Here is a 23,764-nt window from a genome sequence, read left to right as displayed (position 1 = left end):
TTTTATGCTACTCTGTTTATATTCTTACAATAAACAATTTTATAATTGAACAGAGCTGAAATAAAAGCCCATACTTTAAAGTATTAAATTTGAGAAACATTACTGGTTGATGTTTCACACAAACACTCCCTTCCTTCTGAATGAATCAAGAAATATGATACCATTTTTATACAAGAAACTTGAGCCCTGAAATCATAAGAATTCAAGTCTTTTATTTAAAGGGTAACCTCACTTTCTATAATGAATATTCTTGTGGTGGTCTTTGTATATCAACTGGTTCTAAGTTTATGATACATTAACTCTGGTTGTCCTCCAATTCTGTATCTCTGAAACTGTAGGTGGATTACTTTACATTTTATTATTTAGCCTCTATATTCCTCAGCTGTTCATGTTCCACAATGAATGACATCTGGAACATCTGAATTTTATATTCTGAAGGAGTACATTGCTCCTGCAAATCTCAAATGAAGCCAAACAACAAATCTTAACTTGCTATTATTATGATTTAATAGAATCCTTCTTAGTTGTGAGGGAATACTTCTCCTAGAGGTTTCAAATATTTTGGAACAAACTAAGGAACTGGAAATTATTCCAAATGACAGTTAAATGTGATTTTTATATATGGACTAATTCTGTTATGGGTAGTTGTGACGAAGAGCACGCCTACTGAAAACAGAATGATTGAAAAGCATTTTTAATTGTTTCATCTGATTTGACATGCATTGTAACTTTCTATTGGCAGGTATTGGGATAATGGCCATATTCTAGTAATCGCCAGACTGCCAGTTTATGGCCTTAACTGTAATCAGAGATTCTTGATTCATATTATTCCTCATCTGGAAAAGATAGTAGACTCCATTTGTGACTGATTATTTATTAATATAATAATTAATGATTTCAAATAAAATATTCCTTTTATAAATTAATGATGACAAATAAGTAAAATATTGCTCAATATAGAAACTGGACTCAAACCATAACCTTAAATGTTAGTTTAATCAAGAATGTCACAGCAAAAAAAAAGTTATGAAAAACTGTAAGATATATAGAGCTTCATGTTGCATTATTTCTTGAGGCAGCAATCTTGAGAGATAAATATTATGAAATATCTCTAAAAAGGAACAGCAGTTTTAAAAATGTGGAAAAAATTGCCCAGATCATGAAAGGAAACACTTCTTCTTCATTTGGGCACTTTATTTTGCCTGTTCTTTCTGAAGATCCCTCCTGACAGGCTTAATATTTTAATGCAGTGACCCTATCACTCCATTCTTTTCCTACTTTTCTATGCTTCTACATACTGAAAAGAACTAATAAAGAGATTGTTCCCTAATGACCAAATACTCTCAATATTTTGTAGATTTAGGGAGGGTCCCTTATGCAACACTTTCTCTATCTCCATTCCTCCTGTTGTTGAGATATCTCTTTTAGGGCATTTGTCTCAGTTGTAGCACTCCCTGCTGTCCCCCAAGGTTATTCCGAGAGCACATTACACTTTATTGCATTTCTAATTATTTACTTAATGCAGATATTGGCTAAATATGGTGGGCTGCAACCAACAAAATTAGACAGCACATTCAATGGTAGACAGCACTTTACAGGAGCATCCGATATGTTGATTATATTTTTCTGTTCTAACTTTTTTTTTTTTACTTACCTTGTTTAAATATTTTAATTGTATTACTTTCATCTAAATATTGCAGATGAAATTTCTGTTTTTTCCAGCTCACAGATGTCAACTACAACTTCTAGGAATATCACAAAATTTGGGCAACTGCCATTCCAATTTGTCAAAAATGGTTTAGATTACGACGATGTATTTAATTTTATGCATAGTAAACATGTTGACTGTATTACTGCCTGTTCCCTATAAAATGTAATGTACAGCACTGGATTTAATTGCTTTCTGCCTATATTACCATATTGGTTTTGATAGAAGATTTTATGTACTGTACTTGGAAATGAACACGTTTTCTACATTACTAACCTTATTGACTGCTTCTATAAGAGCTTTCATTTCTTTCTCAACTTCACTGACAAACTTTAAATCTTTTCTGCAGCAGAAAGAAATAATAATTAGGACAACAACAGTTCTGTAACTAAGGATTTTTCTTTCAACCTAACTTAAGCTCCCCCCTCCCGGCATAAACTGGATATATTATTAAAGGTTTCTGATTTCCCATAAATTTCATTTTGTTTCTTAGAGAAGGAAATTTATTGTTTTTTAAACTCTGAGATTGTAATTCCATATATTTTAAAAATGTTTTTAAAAATAAAAGTATAGTCTTCCCAAACCTGTGAAGATTTGGTAGGATATTTGCTATTTTATAGTTGTTAGAACAAACTGATCAACAATTTACAAAGTCTTTTCTAATGCTGTATACACTGTTATGCATTGTGGACTGTGCATATATGTCATTGAAATGAGTAGTGACTGATTATGTGCCACCAAGTTGGTGCTGACTGTTAGTGATCATGTACATTTTCTCCATGATGATCTATCTCTCCACAACCTAGTCCTTCAGGTCTTCCAATAGTGTACTCATTCTCAGTGCAATTGAGTTCATCCACCTTACTGCAGGTGGTCTTCTTCTTCTTCTCTTTTCTTCCACCTTTCCCAATTTTATAGGCTTCCCAAGAGAGCTGGATTGTTGCATTATGTGGCTAAAGTACGATAATTTCAGCCACGAGTGAGTATACTGTGTTGATATATTTGTTTGTTTCCTTGCTATCCACAGTATTGTCAGAAGTCTTTTTCAGCACAAAACTTGAAAAGCATTAACATTCTTTCTATCCTGCTTCAAAGTCCAGCTTCCACATCCATAAGCTGTCACAAGGAGACTGTAACCCTGCTCCATTCTGTTCTTTGTAGATATAGAAACGTAACAGTATCAGAGCCTTCATAGCTATCTTGTCGAGTGCTAATTTGTGATCTATTTCTGGACGGTTGCTCTTTTATTGTTGACAGCTGCTCCCAAAAGTCAAATGTGATTCACCACTTCACAATCTTTATTGTTAAATTTAAGGCTGGTTGTTGTGCCTGTTGTTTGGTCCTTTTAATAAGAGTAAGATAACTTTATCTTCTTCCCTTAGTTTTTTTCATTGTGCACCTTGATTTTCATTTGGTAGAACTAGAATTTTAAAATCATTTGAATTCTTAATTATAAAGGAGCATTGTCAATGTAGCACAGGTTACTGATGCTTCTTTCAATTTCAAACCAACTTCATTTAAAATATATTCAACATTTACGAAGAATAAATAATGGGATTGTATATGTCCTTGCCTCGATTCTTCACCAACCTGGAGTTTTACCAGGTTTATTAGGTTCTATCTAGATTGGTTTCCTGGTCTGTGTATAACTTTTGCATGAGGGCAATGAGATTTTTGGGCTTCCACAGTTTGACATGGTCAATACAATCAAAAGCCTTTCTATAATCAATGGAACATATACTGATTCTTTCTGGTATTGTTTTATCTAGGCAGTTGGGATTATCTTTACCTTTGGTGATTTGCTGGGATTATATATTCCTGGCATACGTTCCTAGCATTTCGCTTATCCCTCCCAGGAATATCCTACCACTACAGGTAATCCTTGTTTAACAAATGTCTTATGATGATGATGAAAAAGTAACTTTGAAATCAATCTTCATATTTACAACCTTTGTAGGCCTGTAAGCTGAAGTAAGACATTAAGCACAATTGCGGTTTCACCTACAGACTTCGCTTAACAATTGGTCCCAATTGTGGTAGCTAAACAAAGACTACCTGTACCAAAATGAGGCCAACACAGCAGGACTTGCAGGAGACAATGGTGTATAGTTTAACACTGTAAAGATATAAAAGGAATAGCAACCAGCAGACTTTTTGTGACTGCAGGCTAAATTATTTCTCATAGCAGAACTGTGGATTCAAATACATGTTCTATGGATCATAAATAAAATAGTAGGAACAAAACAAATGGCAACAGAAGTATATACATAGGAATATCTGTGAGAAGATGGGTGGGTTAGAAATAGGAAATATAAACAAAGAAATAAATATTTGATCCCTTTCTGTCTAGCCTGAAATAGGAAATAAGAAATTGGAAGAGAACTGACTGAAAGGAAAGCAAGTAAAAAAGAAAAACAGCAAGTACAGAAAAATTCCAAACTGCATTGTCCAAATGTCCCTCAGCCATGCTTTGCCATGCAATAGGAGAAACCATCTCTTACCATTGGTACATATCAATACCATACCAGTACCATACGTACATACTTCTGACTCTGAAAATTCCTCCAACTTTAATAGAATTTTGATCAGAAAAACATTCAAAGATTTTCTGAATCATGTCAAGGGAGGTTTTACACCAGGGCAAGTTTTTTAAAAAAAAACTTACCGTGTTTCTCACATAATAAGGCCGGGCCTTATTTTTTTGAGCCCGAAAAACGGCTAGGCCGTCTTTTCGGGGGTGACTTAATTCCCCCTTGCATCCTCACCAACAGCCGCTCCTAACGGCGATCATGGCCAAGCACAGAGAGCTCCTACTCCCACCTTTGCTGCAGACACCTTTGGCACCCGCCGCTGTTGCTTTCCCTTCTGCCCATTCCGCTGCCACGTTTGGAGCTGCCGCTTCCGTGTTTGGAGTGCCGCCGCCATTTGGAGCTCAAACGCGGAAGTGGCAGCTCCAAACATGACGGCGTATGCATCTTTATTTTTGGTCCGCGCGAAGTTCAAAGCGAGCAAGAGAGGGAGACTGCGATGCCTCCATCCGAGATGGCAACCTCACTAGTGGATCACAACGTGGCTGGAAGCCCGAATTGGCGGGATATGATGGCGATCTTTTTGGAGCGAGAGGAAAGGGAGAGAAGAGTTGCGGCGTAATTTGCAGGAGGAAGTGGGTGTACCCCACGGCAGGGAGCCCAAGGAAGAAGGGCTGGTAGGCAACGGAGAGCGTCCCGTAGCTCGGAAGCAGCCTAGAGACGCGCGCCGGGAAGAGGCGCAGATGCTGACTTGCAGTCCCCAAGCCAGCTGCGTGCGCCGCCTTTAGTTATGTGCGCTCCGCGCTTTGGGCATCTCCGTGTGATCGCGACCCTGTCCTTTCCACCTGGCGCCCTTGCTGCTTTCTGGCTCTTTAGCAACCGGCTTCGTGTTTGGAGCACTGCCGCTGTTTAGAGCTCCAAACGGCGGCAGAAGCTTCCAAATGCGGAAGCTCCAAAATGACGGTGGGCGATCTTTTTATTTTGGTCCGCGGAGTTCAGAGCGAGCATGAGAGGGAGACCGCGATGCCTTGCTAAAGAGCCAGAAAGCAGCAAGGGCGGCAGGTGGAAAGGACAGGGTCGCGATCACACGGAGATGCCCAAAGCGCGGAGCGCACATAACTAAAGGCGGCGCACGCAGTTGGCTTGGGGACTACAAGTCAGCATCTGCGCCTCTTCCCGGGCGCGTCTCTAGGCTGCTTCCGGAGCTACGGGACGCTCTCCGTTGCCTACCAGCCCTTCTTCCTTGGGCTCCCTGCCGTGGGGTACACCCACTTCCTCCTGCAAATTACGCCGCAACTCTTCTCTCCCTTTCCTCTCGCTCCAAAAAGATCGCCATCGTATCCCGCCGATTCGGGCTTCCAGCCACGCTGTGATCCACTAGTGAGGTTGCCATCTCGGATGGAGGCATCGCAGTCTCCTCTCTTGCTCGCTTTGAACTTCGCGCGACCAAAATAAAGATCGCCCGCCGTCATGTTTGGAGCTGCCACTTCCGCGTTTGGAGCTCCAAATGGCGGCGGCACTCCAAACACGGAAGCGGCAGCTCCAAACGTGGCAGCGGAATGGGCAGAAGGGAAAGCAACAGCGGCGGGTGCCAAAGGTGTCTGCAGCAAAGGTGGGAGTAGGGAGCTCTCTGTGCTTGGCCATGATCGCCCGTTAGGAGCGGCTGGTGGTGAGGAATTCGCCCGCTGGCGCTCCTAACGGCAAGTCTCCCCGCCCTTCCCCTTATTTTGCATATTTTAAAATAGGCCTAAATTTGGGGGGAGGGGCTTAATTTGATTTTATGCCCAAAAAACATGCTGGGCCTTCCTATTGGTGGAGGCCGTATTGTTGGAGAAACACGGTAGTAGCAAAACAATTCAAATAATTGTCAGATTTTAATATCTTCACAAAGGTCAACATAATGCCAGATTATGTGACACATGAAAACTAATGATGCATACCTTCCATCTTCTTTTAATACATCACTGTACTTGGGTGCAGAGACACGAACATTGAATGGATCAGAATTGTCATCTATGTGAAGAGCCTCAGCAAACCGTCTAATAATAAATAAATATTTAATGTTATCCAGTTTATCAACAGTCAAATCCCAATTTTTAATTTACTGTAAGAGATTATCTATTTCCTTCCAGTCACACACACTTCACATATTGTTTATTGCATTAAAATCAATAAAGCAATTTACCTACCTGTTTCTTTCAAGAGCCAAGCATTCTTCATCACACTGCAACCTAAATGAACAAGACACAGACGTACGATAAACGTTTATTTGAAAATGCTACTGCATTTATGCACAAAGAAAGAATATTTCACAGAACAGGAACTTAAATTTATCATGTCTGCAACAACACTATGCCAGACAGAAATGCAATTGATAATCTCAGGTTAGCAACAATAGTGGATTAAACAGACTGGAATATTACACAATAAATTCTGCAGGCATGCCTCCAAGTCAAAATTGCTAAAGAATCACATTATTAAAAGTCTGTCTTTCCATTTCAAATACAAAGGTGGTATAACAATTTCAATTTTACATAATGAACCAAAATCAGTTAAAACAACCAATAAATTGCATCCACCAACTAAAATGTAACTAATATATACTATCGCAAACAACATAAAAACCAAATTCTAGCTGAATTTAAAAACTATCCCCCAACTGATTCATGATTTTGTACCTTGTTTGCTTCATTTCTTTTTTGGTAATCAATCTACTTATCTCTACTGAATCTCCAAGTTGTGGATCTGTTAACTTAGAGGCAATCGATATTGCAGCTATTCTGAAAAAAATAATAAAGAGAATATTTTATATACAGAAACATATGCTATTCTTTTAAAAAGCTACAGAAATTCATGTATGAATGTGCTAAGGAGACGGTGAGAATGTATACTGAAATTTCAGAAATCTTTGCCATTTTGGACTGAATTATTGCTTTAATCAGAGGCAGTGAAATAATATAGCCTATGAATGCAACTTTGGCATCAATTCTCCAATCTGAAAAACTTAAACAAGTGTCTAGTACATGCACTTATCTTAACTACACTATTATATTACTTTGTCTTAACAGGTTTTTGTGTTAAATTTCAAGAATATCAGAACTTAAATTTCCCCCCCCTGAAACTGTAATTTAAAAATTAGATAACACTCTCCTTTATATTTAGCCAACTTTTCAAAGATTTGCTATTAAGATCATACATAGAGATGTAAAGAGATGTTTTCTGGTGGGCTCTCTGTTAATCCAGACTGAGTCCCTAGTTATAGTCTGCTGAATTAACAACATCAGTAGAATTAATTTATTCTCTCACCTGCCCCCCTCCCCCTGGCTTATGAGGAATGAGTGATGGGAATTCTACTTTCGTAAGACTAGCTACAGCCTATTATGTAGAGAATGAATAATATAAAGTATTAAATATTGGCAACTTCATACAGAGCCAAAATTATCTCTGGCACTAGAAACATCAGCCTGCTGCTGTAGAATGTTAAATATCTCCCAGAAGATATGCATGTGCATGCAGTATATATTACATAGCCATCCAATTTGCAGCGAGAAAACTCATTACAGACATGTTGAATATGAACCAAGGGAGTAGAATTAGTTGAACAGGAATACTGTTCATGACAGCTAGATTAATTGATACTATATGAATACATTCAGAAGAAAATGAAATCACAGCTACACAAGATTTTTTAATTCTTCTACTTCTGTGCAATAAAAAATGCAGGTCATTGCCTTAACAGACCTTTGATAAGTACTTGCTGCTTCTGAGCAAATCATAGACTCTTTTTTCCTTCCACATTCACACTGAAGCTCAACCTATAACATCAGAAAAACAGTAATTAGTATCACAGAAATTTAACATCGTAATTGCTAAGCAACAACAAAGGGCACATTTACTTACTGGAATGAAATGGACTCTTGTTCATTTCAAGACAGCTTAATTTCCTTATGTCACAATTATGACACTAAACAATTCTGATTATTTGCTAAAATTTAAACTGAGTGGAATAGAGGAGTTTTAAGGTAAAATCTATGAGATATTATGCATCTTAATCACTTTGCAATAAAAAAGACTTAACAATCTGCATTACCAGAAGTGTTGCGAGAGATATGTCCAGAGACCTGTACTTTGGAGAGTGCTTCAGACCTCTCTACTCTACGCTTTTTTTTACGCCTACATGAAACCACTGAGGAAAGCCAAAGCAAGCCATCAGGAATATTTCGGTAATACCCAACTACAGTATATATCATGGTCCCAGGCCAAAGGTTCTACAATAGAGCTATTATCTGTGTGCCCAGAAGCCATTAGAATCTGAATCGGAAAGTAGAGACTGAGATTTAATCCCTTCAAGACAGAGAATCTTTGAGGTTGTGGCTAAAATATTTTATTTATTTATTTTTTATTTATGAAATTCGTTTGCTGTCCATCTTGCTGTGAGGTGATTCTGGGCGGCTTACAACAGTAAAAGCAATGAAACCAAAGAGACATATATATCTAACTCCAATAGAAATACAAATTCTAGGGACTTCCGGCTGATGTCTCAGCGAGATCGGATGTGAGGAGTGGGTCTCCACTCTCCTGTGTAGAGTTCTGCCCGTTGGAGGGCTCTAAAATCGAAGTATTAAAATGGACAAGAGATGATGGATAGAAAGGAATTTTTTCTTTTCTTTTTTTCTAATATAATGATGGCCTGATTAAAAACTAGAATAGAGGTAGAAATAAGAATATATGCCTTTATATAATATATAGTTAGATGGAAAGATTGGAGGTTGAAAGATGGTATTATTAGGTATGTTTAAATACTAGAATGATTGGTACTAGAATGGGGTACTGTGACTTTGAATAATCAAATAATGAAGGACCATGACTTAATATAAACATGTGTATTAACACTAGGATTAGTAATGGTGGTCTGATAGAAGCTAGAATAGAGGTAGAAATAAGAAATAGGGGGAATATTAGCAGATATAATTTTTATATAATAGAATATAAGTAAGAATTAGATGGAAAGATTAGAGGTTGAAAGATGGTATTACTATGTTCGCTTAATAATAGCATTGGCAATAAAATGGAACAATGAAATACTGAATAACTACTCTAAAACAAACATGTATATCAATACTAGGATTGTATAAGTTTGATTAATGTAACAACTATTATTACTATTATAGCTGTTTGTATCAAAATGAATTATACCCAGATGCCACATTGTTCACGTATTGATATTGATGTATATTTAAAAATAATAATCTAGTAAAACTTAAAAAAATACTAATTCCAGGGGAAGATCATCTTTGATTTCCCCATTCAGAGGTAGTTTGCAATTGAGCCTTCCCCCAATGCATAGGTCCTATTCTATCAGTAGGTGATTGTTGTGGCCAGGAGTTTTGTCTGGTTATATCTTGAGAGCCATTTGCAGCCATTCCTGGACTGATTAAAACATGAGTGCCTTAATCACTTCCCACCTAAATTAATGGAACAAGCTCTCTACAGGTTGCTTTTAGAAAGTATTCAGAAGCTATGGGTAGCACAAAATATCACAGCCTAGGTATTTTGGGGTATGAGTACATCGCAACTGACTTGAATGACCCTACTGCTTTGGGAACTACATCCGTTTCCAGTTGGCTTCTGGATGCCAGCTGTCACTTTTAGACCCTTATAAAATTGTGAGTTGGGTTATTTATGGGAGCATATTTTCATATATTCACCTACCCATTCAATCAAGTTGAAAAAGGTAAAAACCCTGCAGGTCCTGTTTGAAAATGCTATCAAATTGGGTTTAGTAATTGGCTTTTTTTTAATCACCACTTCCTACTTTGGAATTCCCTCTGCACAAAGATCTGATCTGACAGTGTCTAAAGTAAATAAACTACGGAAAAGGTGGCCTAGGTAGCTTGGATGTCAACTTTCTTAGGCTACCTTAGATCATTTGGACAGTTTAAGCCCAAGATCAATCTACTTTTATATATCAATTAAATAAAACATTACAAAATCTTAGGATGAAGGAAAAACTTCAATGAGATTTTTGGAAATTAGTATAGCATTTTTAGATAAATAAACAATACAATTTGAAACCAAGAAATACACATATTTCAAATATTTCAGCAAAAAATGTAGCAAAGCAGTATTTATTTGAAATATTGTACTTAAGTTATTTGCTGAAGTGGCATCTGTGCTTGCTTGAAAGGTAATGAATTGTCACAGCCACCTACCTTCGAACGGCAAGGAGTTGTAGGACAAGGTAAGGATGGATGGCATGGAGACATACATGGATGATTACAGTGAAGTCTAAGAATAGTGCATGGCTGTCTGCACTCTTCATCTATGAGGCACTCCCCCTTGTGACAGATCCTTTTACATTTGTGCATTCCACATTTTAACATTCGATCACAGGAAAGACCACAAGAAATATCAGTGAGGTAACAAGGAATATTGCTCCTTAGCTAGATTAGAAAGAAAAAAACAGAGAGATGGATGCCACCTATGTTAGAAAGGAAGTAGTTTAACATGCTCCTTTTTAAAAATATGGAGATATATACCATTATTGCCAACTCTCTGGCAGTCATACTAGAAGGATATATACCCAACCCAAGTATGCTGAATTTGTTCATCACAAATTACTTGAAATTTCAGATTACTTCTTTATAGTGAGATTTGCTGCAGCCAGATAAATTCATCTGTTTTTTCTTTTCTTTTGTTTTATTACATCAAAGACAATAATAAAATAAACCTATCTAAAAAGTTTTGTGCAGAGCTGTGCACAGAGTTGTTCACAAACAATTCAAACTTGTTATTGTGTACCTCTAGAAAAGAAGTAGGATAATGCTATTTGGTGAAAGTAAAAAAATTATTACATTGGTAGTTTCATTTACTATTTGAGACTATATTAGGTTAGGTTTTAATTGTACAGCCAATTAAATACATTCAAATGGTTTTTTGTTGTTTATACCTGACATATTAATTATAGCTCCTTTCAAAATTAACTATGAAATATTTTACTTTCATCATTACTTAACTTTACAAAACAATTAAGTTTTTATAAATTGTACAATTTTCAGGAAGAAATTAGGAATGAAAAATTTGCCTGGAAATTTTCTCTCCATATCACAAGGCATATATTAGAAAAAAGGAAAAATAAGGTAATAAAATTTATCCCTAACAAAGGTAAATACCATATTCACTTACTTCATGTCTTCCCATACACCATTTCTGAACAAGGTATGTACATGGTGGACATTTCTCTTCATTATGACAGGAATGATATACTATATATACAGAAAAAAGAAAAATAAATACAGGAATGCTCTCCAGTAACACCTAATGCGTATGTTATTTCAGCATTATATTTCCATGTTCTACTATTGAAGTATGAGTGTAAACCAATTTTATGTTTGAATTTACTGTATTAAAAACTTCACGAAGGTATGAAGTTGCAATCCCATCCAAACTGTTTCTTTTTTAATTAAGGTAGCAACTATTCTAACATTTGAAAAATAGTCGGAAATCCTTTACAACAATAACCTTTATAAAGCTAAACAAACATGTCCAGGTATCCAAATGTTAAGTATAACAAATTAATCATAATGTACATATTATCTGTCAGGTATTAAAGAAAAATAAAAACATTCAGAGCCATATGTATCCTAAAACAAAACAAAATTGAAAACAACCTGCTACACTTGATCTTGATCCAAACAGCAAAAAATGGTAGCCCTTTATTAATAAGCAAAATCTAAGCTGGGATTTCAGAACAGGCTTAATTTCTCTAACTGGAAATTGTAAATTTGTTTTAAATTAGAACATGCTCTGTGGCTTCTCCAAAAGACATTAGTTGGAAAAGGCACTTCCACTTTTCTGTCAGCAGTTCTTCCATTTCTAGTAAAACATCTAACACAATGCCCATATCTAGTCTTATCAAGTTGCACTGATTTGTACAATGGTTTGTTCAATAATCTGTGATAAGACTTGTGCAGCTGAAATTAAACTACTGCACACAACACTCACACACAGATGAAAATGGGGCTAATAGAAGCTTTCTGGTAGCAGAATAGCAGCACTGGTTATAGATTGTGATTTCAAAGACAATTTCAATGCAATAGCTCTATCCTAGAATGTTACTCTAGTATTTCTGAAATCATCCAACCACATTATTTTGTTCCCTACACCATACATATTAATATTTTTTGTACCTTTTAACAAATAAAAAAGAGTTTAAATGTATACTTTACCTGGATGATCACATTCATGAGGCCTGGTACACGAATTTTTACATTCTGGTGGTCGAGTACCACAAGGTACTGGGGGATAAATCACTGATCCACCACAATAACAAGTTAATTCCTCAAAACCTAGAGGAAAACAAAGGTAAAATAAATTATTTCTCAATATTAACAGGCATATGCAGTATAGGTAGTCCTCGACAATTGAGCCCAAAATTTCTGTTGTTAAATGAGTAAAATTTCTGTTTGTTGAGTGAGTTTTGACTCATTTTATGACATTTCTTGCAACAGTTGTTAAGTGAATCAGTGAGGTTGTTACGTTAGTAAGCTGGTTTATAAGTGAATCTGGCTTCCCCACTGACTTTGCTTGTCAGAAGATTGCAAACAATCACATGACTGCAGGACTCAACAACCGTCATAAATATGAATCAGTTGCCAAGCATCTGAATTTTGATCACATGACCATGAGGATGCTGCAAGGGTTGTAGCTGTGAAAAATGGACATAAATCATTTTATGAAGTATCACTGTAACTTTGAATGGTCACTCAATGAACTGTTGTAAGTCGAGGACTACCTGTACTTATGATGTAATGCTGTAGTGGTGCAGTGGTTAGAGTACAATATTGCAGGCTAACTCTACCCATTGCCAGGAGTTCGATCCTGATCAGCTCAAGGTTGACTCATCCTTTCATCCTTCCGAGGTCAATAAAATGAGGACCAAGATTGTTGGAGGCAATATGCTGACTCTGTAAACTGCTTAGAGAGGGCTATAAAGTGTGAAGGGGTATATAAGCCTAAGTGCTATTGCTATTGCTAGTGGTATGTGATATCCAAAACATGGTTTGGAAAGAATAGTGCAAAAATAGTACCACCTGCTCCTTGCTCCTCCCCCACATTGTTCAGTTAGTGTCAAATCTAAGTTGAAATAGATTTAGAAAATAATTAGGAATCATGAATATGTGCAGTTGTACATTCAGTAAAAACTCAAGCACTATGCAAAGAAAGAGTAGTCTTGCAATCAACCATTATTAAAACAGTCTGTGTTCTGAGAAGGCTTTGCAATAAATGGCATTCTAACTTAAAGTATTTTTATGGGTATAATAGTGAGCAAGACTACAATCTAAATGTAATAGGGGATGACAGTGCATTCAATAAGAAAATTCCCATTGAAACAAACCATAAATAGCAGGCACCTAAAATAAATAGATGCCTAAAGCAAATGTCACAGGGCTTAGTCACTAACCTTCATTGGATTATGTATGAAGTACTGAATCATCAAAAGTATGTTACTTTAAACAAAGCATTATATACTGACAAACTACAGGCAATCATGATGAATGCTTACTGGTCTGCCAACACTTTTGACAATTGCCACGGTGACAAGGTTCCTCACATCTGTGGATACCACAATTCAGTTTACGTCCACAAATCAAAGAGCACTTGTGCTCTTTATCCTAAAAAATAAAATAACATGATCAGGAACTTAAAAAATGACAATTAGAAGTCTTCATTAGGCATAGAAATTCTAAATCAATACCCAGTCAAAAGCATTAGCATATAACTTTCTGCTCCCAGTAATGATAGGTGAATAGTAGTATAGAATGAAAATTTGGAATAATATACTGATTTTTTTATCCTTTCAAAATAAATTTCTAGCCCTGCAAGCACATTGTTTTGCCCAGTATCAAAAGGAAAAAAGCAAGTGCCAGAAAGCCTTTATATAGAACCTTCAACACTTTGAGGAAGCCTTCTTTAGCTATCATGTCCTTCATATCAGAAACTGAAAACTATTGAACAGCGGCTCCAAAGGATGCTTTAATTCATACGGAAAGAGATGTAACACAGACAATCCTTCAGATTCTCTTAGACCAGTAAGAATTGCCAGAGCCTGAATTAGATTTTCGATGAGAGCGCGCTCTCAAGAACAGGAAGATGAAACAGTCACTAAACGATCTTGTACAGACTAATTTTCAGTATATTTATCTTAATACTGACCATTACAACAAAGGACAGATTATGGAAGAAATCATCAGGTGAGCCAGACAAGGTGTGGATTAAACCTAATTTGGGGCAATATTATGTTGTAGTAATTGAAAATGTTTACTTATGCATCTCCAGGCCATTATATAAATAGGCCAGAACTACATTTCTGTACTGTGTAGCATTTCCAATTCCAAAATGCTGGAGAGAACAAAGCAGCCAATGGCTTACTGTGAGAAGTTTGTAACAATTTTTTATTGATAGTCATCCAAATTTATCTTAACTTGGAATTTAATCTGAGGCAGAACATGATAATCTAACTGTGGAAACCATAAACCTTGTTGACCTGGCTTTTTTTCAGTTTGTGAACGTGAGGCATATGGCTCAAGTCTGGTGTGATTAATGCTGCCATGTTTACCTGTTCACTGCCCCTCCAAGCTGATTAAATGAATTAGAGAATTGGGACTATGATTAAAGAAGGTATTAATGCTTTTCTGTATCTTTCCCCATGAAAAAGCGGCAGTGAGAAGACCAATATTATATGCCTTCCCTTGATTCAGAGTGAAACAATCAGTTGATCTCAAATGTCGAAGATATTATTGCTAATTACAGTCTTCCAGAAAATGATAGACATCTGAAGACACATCTGAAAGATGGTGATTATGTGCATCTATTTCACTTGTATTTTTAGCTAAGATATGGGACTGAAATTGCTCTGATCAATTTCACTGATGTATGGAAAAAACCAAATGGGATAACTGCAACCTATCTCTTGAAGTCCCTAATGCTATTATTACCACATTGTGATAACCTTGTTTATCACTTTACAGAACTAGAAATTGGCACCCTTATTTTATGGTGATAGTTCCAGACTTACATGTTGGATTGTGGCCACGAGTCATTTCTTCAGTGAAAGAAGAAAAGGGGGGGGGAAGCTGATAAAGAAATCCTTTCTTGATGTAACCTGAATATATTTAATCTTATATCGAATTTGTATAACCCACACATGATACAATGGAGGGAGAAAAGCCAGATGGCCAGAACTATCACCTCTGAGAGGCACAGCCAGGAGATGAGAAGATCATAAAAATTCCACAGTGAGATGTGCCCTGGGAATCTCTTGAAAAGTTCATTCTAAAAAGGGGGTGGGGGGAAATTAGGTATGCTCTGGGAAACTGTGAAAAAGATCGTTCCTTACAAAAGAGGTGGGGAGGAATTAACATACTGGCTTTTGTTTCACTAAATACACATCGAGATAAGGGGAGGGGTTCTAAACTCCCTTATGTACCCCTGTATGCCTGAGAGACCTCAGACGCTGCTTTGAACTCCTACATGAATTGTCTCATCTCAATAAAGGATTCCTTTTTGATACGTTTTCAGAAGTTCATTCTAGTTGAGTGAATGGGAAAAGTTCTGTAGCCTGACAACTAGTTCAGTATCAGTATGAACCATTATGAGAATTTATCTGGAATTTTGAAGTAAGCTATGCAGACAGACTTAAACAAAGGATTCATTTGACTGATGTTTAAGTATGGTAATAGGCTCAATAATGAAGAACAAAACAGATGCAATGTTTATTAGGAAATCAGAGTCGAGGACTGAAATTTACAAGGTTCTGGGTAGCATCGTGCCTCCTCCGCCACAAAAGAGTAGAATTGCCATTAAGAAGTGCTCCTTGATCCTAGTTGTTCTGGATTTCCAGTTGGCGGAACTGGCAAGAAATGTGTCTGAACACTTACATCTATGGTACTAGTTACCATTACAGATAGTCCTCATTTGGCAACCACAATTGGGCCCAGCAACTCCATTGCTAAGGGAAGTGGTTGCTAAGTGGGAAATCATGTGACTGCAATTATGCTTTCCTTTTCCTTACTCCTATGCCTTCAGAATGTTCACCCAGAAGAACTGGACTGGCTGGTTAGAAACTGACAAGACAAAACAGTTTCATATTTTCTGCTTTTTTAAAAAAAATATTTTAATTGAAATTTAAAAACAAACAAATAAAAAAACTAATACAAACTAACTGCATTCCCCATTGTGTGCTAATAATTTTATCAGGGTGGGCGAGAGGTAAGTCAAGCACAGTATAATTACTTATAAAAATTGTTGGGGTTTTTTTCAACCATGCTCCACTCTCCAAGTGGAGAAATTGGAAAGCAAAAGATTGACTATAGGTAGTCCTCAATTTATGACCAGTTGCTTAGTGACAGGTCAAAGCTATGACCAGCCCAAAAAGGGGACGTATGACTTGTATTTGAAGTTGTTGGTTTAGGCAAACTTTTGGAACTTGGCAACATAGCCACAATAATGGCTGTTTACAGCATCCAGTCATGTGACCACATTTACAATTGTTTTGCCAAAAACTTAACATTTCCATTTTGGGGCACAACTGTGTCCATAGAAAACCACTGAATTTGCTTAACAACTACTACGGCAACTGCCACAAAAAAGGTAATTAAATCACACATTTTATGACCGTTATGACATACTACCATAATGGGAAGGCTCCGTTATGGCCCTATGTCAAGGACTACCTGCAAGTAGACATAGAGTGGGTTAAACTGTTTGCATTCACAGCGTTGGCACCAATGCAGTGCTTTCAATGTGTATGCCCCATTGTGACTCTGTTTCCTCTCTTGCAAGCCCTTCCTTTGCTACCTCTCAAGGGGAGGGAGAAACAACAGATTAGGCATAGGACAACACATATTACTGTAATGATAATCACATGACTGAGGAACACTGTGAAAGTCATAAATGTTGGCATTAGTTGTAAAGTTATTTTTCAGCATCGTTGTAAATGATTGCTGAGCAAGGCACTCAGTTAACAAGGACTACCTGTACTAAGCTTGTCAACTTTGATGACATACATTTGTTATTGTCAGGTCCAAGTCTAAAAACTACAAAGCGAGATCCAATTGAGTCCAATCCTTTATTTGCTTATATGTAATGGACAGACCAAGGATGCAATGGCTCAGTGGCTAAGACGTTGAGCTTCGGCAGTTCGAATCCCTAGCACTGTCTAACGGAGTGAGCTCCCGTTACTTGTCCCAGCTTCTGCTAACCTAGCAGTTCGAAAACATGTAAAAATGCAAGTAGAAAAACAGGGACCACTTTGGTGGGAAGGTAACAGCGTTCTATGCGCCTTCTGCGTTTAGTCATGCCGGCCACATGACCCTGGAGACGTCTTCAGAAAGCACTGGCTCTTTGGCTTTGTAATGGAGATGAGCACCACCTCCTAGAGCCAGAAATGACTAGCATGTATATGCGAGGGAAAGCTTTACCTTTATAATGGACAAAATCTAGCCAAACTAAAGTTAAAACCTTGTAGCCTACTGGACATATCCTGAGAGATTCTAGGATATGGCTACCTTGAATTCTTCCCTCCTCTCCCATCTGGTTTTGGACTGTGCAGTTGCTTAACCTGGGCCTGCCTAAACAGTAAAGCTAGGAAGGACCTCTGAAAATCTGTGCTTGATCCTACACTTTCTGATTTTAGGAAAAGAATAGAATTAATAGAATTTCCTGAATAGAATTAATGAATAGTAACATTAAATATTTCTATTTGAACAATGCAATTGTTTATGTCTTGTTTTTTTGCCAGTAATCTTGACTAGCCACTTGATAAAAATCAGAAGTCAAAATATACTCATGAATAACAACAATAAGGAAACTGTTTCCAACTCATGTTTTCAACCAATTCAGTTTCAGTCACTAAAAACTAAAAAATGATTTCTTCAACTGATTATTAGTGAAATTCAGGATGATTATGCATTCTGATTATTGGTCAATCTTGCTAACCACACAATTAAAATAACAGTGTAATTATACTGACACGGCTCCTTCTTTCACGCATTCATGAACTTACCACACAGCATGTTTCATTACATTTGTGTCGTCCGCACGACAATTTTTTGTTGCATCTTTTGTCACATAAGAAAGGAACTTTAACTTTAAAACAAGAAAATGTTTCAATTATTATTATGAATTGATAGTTAATGTAATTTGAAATAACTGTTTTATGTTCTCTGTTATTAGATATTTTAGCCACTGCAAAACATTTATAATCAAAAGGAAGGAAAACAAATAACACTAGCTAACTTCAGAATTCAAAAAGCTTTTTAACAAAAAAATAATACTGAAAAATTACATTTCAATATATTTATTGTGTCGCTTATTCAAAATAGAACAGAAATAGAAAAACTGAAATTGATTAATGGTAATTAAAGGCAATTAGTCTGTACTTAAGAATAATCTGTGCATTTCATAAATGTGAAATAATTTTCTTCAGCTTCTATAAAAATGTGCAAAATATAATCTTGACGGGAATATGTTAACCATCTATGATATTATATTTATCTCCATCTTCTAATGGATATTCTTCATTTTTTAATCTTTTGTTCTCTTTTCTATATGACCTTCTGCTGTTCTAGGATCTCTAAACCCAAGGTAAATGTTGATGGTATACAGCAGGGGTGTCAAACTCAATTTCATTGAGGGCTGTGGTTGACCTCAGGGGGGGCATTGGGTACACCAGGCTGAAGCCACGCTGGCCCAATCTTTCCTTTTTGCATTGGGCCGAAGCCACACTGGGCTGAAGCCACACTGGCCTGATCTTTCCCCTTCGCACTGGGTAGACCAGAATGGCTCCTCAGGCCGGATCCAAGACATTGTGGGCTAGATTCAGCCCACGGGCCTTGAGTTTGACACCCCTGTTCTAATAGAAAGTAGACATCACTAGCTAAAACCCAATTTTTTAAAAAACATATCATAGCATAACATATTCAATAAGCTCTGGCTTTCCAACTATTCGTGGTATATCAAAATAGTAATATCAACTATTCACATACTTTGTGTGTGTGTGTGTGTGTGTGTGTGTGTGTGTGTGTGTGTGTGTGTGTGTGTGTATATATATATATATATATATATATATATATATATATATATATATATATATATATATATATATATATATATATGATGTTATTCGGAGTATTTTCGCCGTTATTGTAGTTGTTCTTTAGTTGTAGAACGCTTTCAGCAGAATCTCATCTGCCATCATCAGGCTTCTGCTGAGATTCTGCTGAAACGCTGCTACAACTTTAAAAGAACAACTACAATGACGTGGGAAAATACCCAACCAAGCCAACATCATACATGTAAGTACCCTAAAACTTAAGAAAACATATATATATATATATATATATATATATATATATATATATATATATATATATGTATGTATGTATGTATGTATATGTGTGTGTGTGTGTGTGTGCTTTTTAACATTAGAAAAAAGTTGACAAGTGAAAGTGGGCCTTAAACTGTTAATGGCCAGTAGCCAAATGCTTCTGTCTAATATTTATTATATGCCAGTATATGATGTTAAGATTATTTACCTTGATTTTTGAGAGAGGCACATGGAACTTCCTAAAAGGAAATTAAATTGTAAATATCTATACTATCATTCTGACATTTAAGGAAGATAAAGCAGTATGATGCAACATGTACTTCACAATCTTATTGTTTGCAGAGAACAAAAGGTATTCTTTACAGCCAGCTTAGCAGTTGAAAAATTCCCCTTATGTTAAAAAATGTTACTGATTCTACATGGAGTCAGCTAAGTTTTGGAAATAGGAAAGTATGCATTTTCTTCGCTGAATTGAAATTAAACTCACATCTAGAAATCTGAGAAATAGAAGATCCTATTGGAATAATGACTTACAGATTAAATATGCCACATACAGTGGATATGTAAGTTTACACCGCTGTTAAAATACCCAGTTTTCGAGATGTAAAAAAAATCAGACCAAGATAGGTCACTTCAGAATTGTATCCACCTTTAATTGTACATATAAGCTGTACAATTCAGTTGAAAAAAACTGAAATCTTTTAGAGGGAAAATAACAATTAAAAATGAATGATTTGACTGCATGAATATCCACATGTGACTATGTTCAGAATCAATCAGATTGTAGTTTCCCCGAAAAGAAGACCTAGTATTTTTTTACCCATGTACCTAATATAAGCTCTGCCCCCAAAATAAGTCCTACTTAAGAACCTACACAGCTGGCCAGCTGCCCATTCTGTCTTTGTTGCTCGCGATGCCACAGCCACGAGGCGAGGTGGAGCCACCCCAAGAGCTCCACACCGGATTACCTCAGGGTTCCCTCAACCAGACCATCCATGCCCTGACAACTGCCTCATGACAGAAGCAACAACCATGTATAGTAGAAGCCCACATGGCCGCTAGCCCACTGCTTCTGCAATGAAGTAGGAGGCCAAGTGGTATGCTAGTTCCACGGCCATGACGCAAGTGTCGGGGTGTGGATGGCCAGGCTGTGGGGGCTCTGAGTTAAGCTGGTGCAGGGGTGCATGGGGCAATTTCATCGCCCACCTTGCCTCATGGCCATGGCACCGGCGCATCGTTCTGTCTCCTGATCGCTTGCGGCCGCGAGCAAGCAGAAGTGGGCCAGTGGCCACACGGAATCCTGCTGGATGGGGCTGCCAGAGCCGCCGTCATGAGGTGAGGCAGGTGTCGAGGCATGTATAGCCTGGCTGAAGGGCCCTGAGGTAAGCCGGTACTGGGGGTGTGGGGCAGCTCCACCCACCACCTCATGGTGACAGCATTGGCATCCCACATGGCCTCTTGCCCCACCATAAGCAAGGAGAAGAAGTGGGACTCCCGCATGTTATTGTAAGTTTTTTATTGTTATTGTCCATTGTGATTTCCCCCCTAAATGATTTCACTTTGTATTCAACTGTATTGTACAGTTTATATATTAAAGGTGGAAAGTGATTTATCTGGTCTGATTTTTTTTTTTTTTTTTTAACATCTCAAAAACTTGGCATTTTAAGAGGGTGTTTTAAGAGACTTTCTATATCCACTGCATATCCTGGAGTTCAATTCTGATGGGGCTCAATGTTGACTGAGCCTTCCATCCTTACGAGGTTGATAAAGTGAGCACCCAGTTTGTTGGGGGCAATATGCTGACATTGTAAACTGCCCAGAGTGCGCTGTAAAGAACTACGGGGCAATGTATAAATGCTCTTGCCAACAGTCTTTGATGCTATGGGTTAATTTTGTTTGTTTTATTGACTGTATTTTCATTGGTCAATGACCCAAATAAAGTTTCTATTTACTTTTATCAGTTATCAAGATACAAAAATACAAGGGAAATCTTAATTTAGCAAACCCCTAATTAAGAACCTTAAGATTTTCATTTCAATATTGTCCCATAATAGATACATTGAATACAATGTGGTTTAGACAAGGAGCTTAAAAATAAAATGAAACTTAGCCGACAATTATCTCATTTGTGGCAATTTGTATAATTTGTGAAATGATATTAAATGAAATTATGCAAATTGCCATAATGATGTAATTTTAAATTTAGAAAATTTGGAAAAATGGATGCTCTCTTTCCAAAAATGATCCATTAAATATACATACACTTAGCCTTTTGGACCAAATTGTTAAACAGTATTGTGATAATAATTGGAAAAGTAATTAATGTTTCATAAATATATTGAAGAAGACACAAAACACAAAAGATTTCACAGGACAAGATTAAAGAATAATCTCATAGGGGAAACAGACAGGCATAGCAGATTTTATTATCTGCATTTGTTTCAGTTTCAACATTTTGCTTTTTAATTATTACCTTTAATTTTAAGGCACATCTGCAGTAGACCTTTGATGTGCGAGAACACTGCCCACATTCGCCTTCATGGCAAAGATTTTCACATGTATGCACAGCATCTATGTAAAATTTGAGAAGCATTTTGAACGTAAGTTTTAGTGTTCTAGGATAATCCAACTGTGATTTTTATTATTAATCAATAGGCACAACTAAGCCAATTTAGACCTTTTTTTAAAAAACCAAATGCACTGCTTTCAGAACCAATCTTGAAATCCAGTTTTTTAATTATGTATATAGATAACAAAAGATGTTGTGAGGCAGGTTAGGAAGATAACACCCTACTACATGTAGTCCTCAATCTAAGACAATTGAGACCACAATTTCTGTCACTAAGTAATGTGGTCATAAAGCGTGACATCACTTGACTACATTGATTAGTGATGACAATTCCGGCATACACTATTTTAAGTACTGTATTTTTTGCATTATAAGACGCTCCAGACTATAAGATGCACCTAGCTTTTGGGGAGGAAAACAAGAAAAAAAAAATCTGCTTCTGCCTCCCAGCAATTTGCCTCCTTGCAGCAAACAGCAAACAGCCTGGTCAGTTTCAGCACAGCCTGATTTAGCATGAGCAACTGACTGGCGGTTGGATCGGCCTCCCGGAATACCGTGGATCAGCTGTTCCAGGTTGCGGGGATCGTTGCTGCCCATCGCCACTGTCGCTCCCCGCTGGAACAGGCCAAAAACGGGGCACGTGGAGGCCGAAAATAGGACATGCAGAGGCCAAAAGTAGGGTGCACGGAGGTCAAAAACGGGGCATGTAGAGGTGGTAATGAATGGCAGCAGTGATGGGTGGCAGCGATCACTGCAGCCTGAAACAACTGATTGGTGGTATTCCGGGAGGCTGATCCAACTGCCAATCAACTGCTCGTGCTAAATCAGGCTATGCTGAAGCCGACCAGCCTGTTTGCTGTTTGCTGCAAGGAGGCAAATTGCTGGGAGGCAGAGGCCAAAGGGTGGGGGCTGGTGGGTGGACGGGGCTTCAGCAACATTCACTCTATAAGACGCACAGACATTTCCAGCCACTTTTTTTTTTGGGGGGGGGTGTCTTATAGTGCGAAAAATATGGTACATTTTTTATTCGTATTATATTTCTCAGGAATTTTCTGAAAAGCAAAATCTGGTCTGTATAGCATGCATTACCTGTGTTTCACACTGCAGCATCCCCCAAACTCATGCACAATCTGCATTAGGCATCCCAGGGCCTCCCCCATACCTGAAACACTCCTGAAACCTTTATATGGGACTCTGCTTAACAATCTGCAAAATCACTTAACAACCCCTATCAGGAAAGCTGGGGTTGTGATTGTTGACTTTGCTCTACAACTAACATTCTGGTTTCAATTGGGGACACATGTTAAGGATTACCTTTATGTTTTCTTCATCCATAGTCTCTTTCACTTCTTCATTCCAGGAGTGTGAATTCATACTTCGCACACACTTTTGAACATTCTGTAACTTATGCCATCTGTTCTACATCTTTTCTTATGCCCATTTCACATCAATTGTGCTGGAAGTTTAATCTATTTATACTTTTTGATAAATAATTTGTAACCTTCTGCAGTCATTCTTTGTTCATTCTACTTTCTTTCTTTTCTTCTACGTCTATTTTCCCATGACCTACT

General features: G+C 37.3%; 1 protein-coding gene across 2 annotated transcripts in view; it reads right to left on the bottom strand.

The window, feature by feature from the left end:
- Positions 1-23,764, bottom strand: part of NFX1 (nuclear transcription factor, X-box binding 1) — a 44,589-nt gene that overhangs the window by 6,299 nt on the left and 14,526 nt on the right. For both annotated transcript variants that reach the window (XM_087961133.1, XM_087961134.1), the window contains exons 10-21: positions 22,098-22,195; positions 19,833-19,863; positions 18,302-18,384; positions 13,802-13,910; positions 12,465-12,584; positions 11,422-11,501; positions 10,449-10,679; positions 7,978-8,051; positions 6,915-7,016; positions 6,426-6,467; positions 6,177-6,275; positions 1,985-2,051 (exon numbers count right to left, since the gene is read on the bottom strand). In XM_087961133.1, coding sequence (XP_087817259.1) covers positions 1,985-2,051; positions 6,177-6,275; positions 6,426-6,467; positions 6,915-7,016; positions 7,978-8,051; positions 10,449-10,679; positions 11,422-11,501; positions 12,465-12,584; positions 13,802-13,910; positions 18,302-18,384; positions 19,833-19,863; positions 22,098-22,195 — 1,136 coding nt within the window. The remainder of the gene's footprint in view (positions 1-1,984; positions 2,052-6,176; positions 6,276-6,425; positions 6,468-6,914; positions 7,017-7,977; positions 8,052-10,448; positions 10,680-11,421; positions 11,502-12,464; positions 12,585-13,801; positions 13,911-18,301; positions 18,385-19,832; positions 19,864-22,097; positions 22,196-23,764) is intronic.

This window comes from Notechis scutatus, chromosome 3, assembly GCF_049901735.1.
Source record: "Notechis scutatus isolate UNSWTSFEM ecotype Mainland chromosome 3, rNotScu1.2, whole genome shotgun sequence".
Taxonomy (NCBI): domain Eukaryota; kingdom Metazoa; phylum Chordata; class Lepidosauria; order Squamata; family Elapidae; genus Notechis; species Notechis scutatus.
This window is presented reverse-complemented; position numbering and strand designations above follow the sequence as displayed.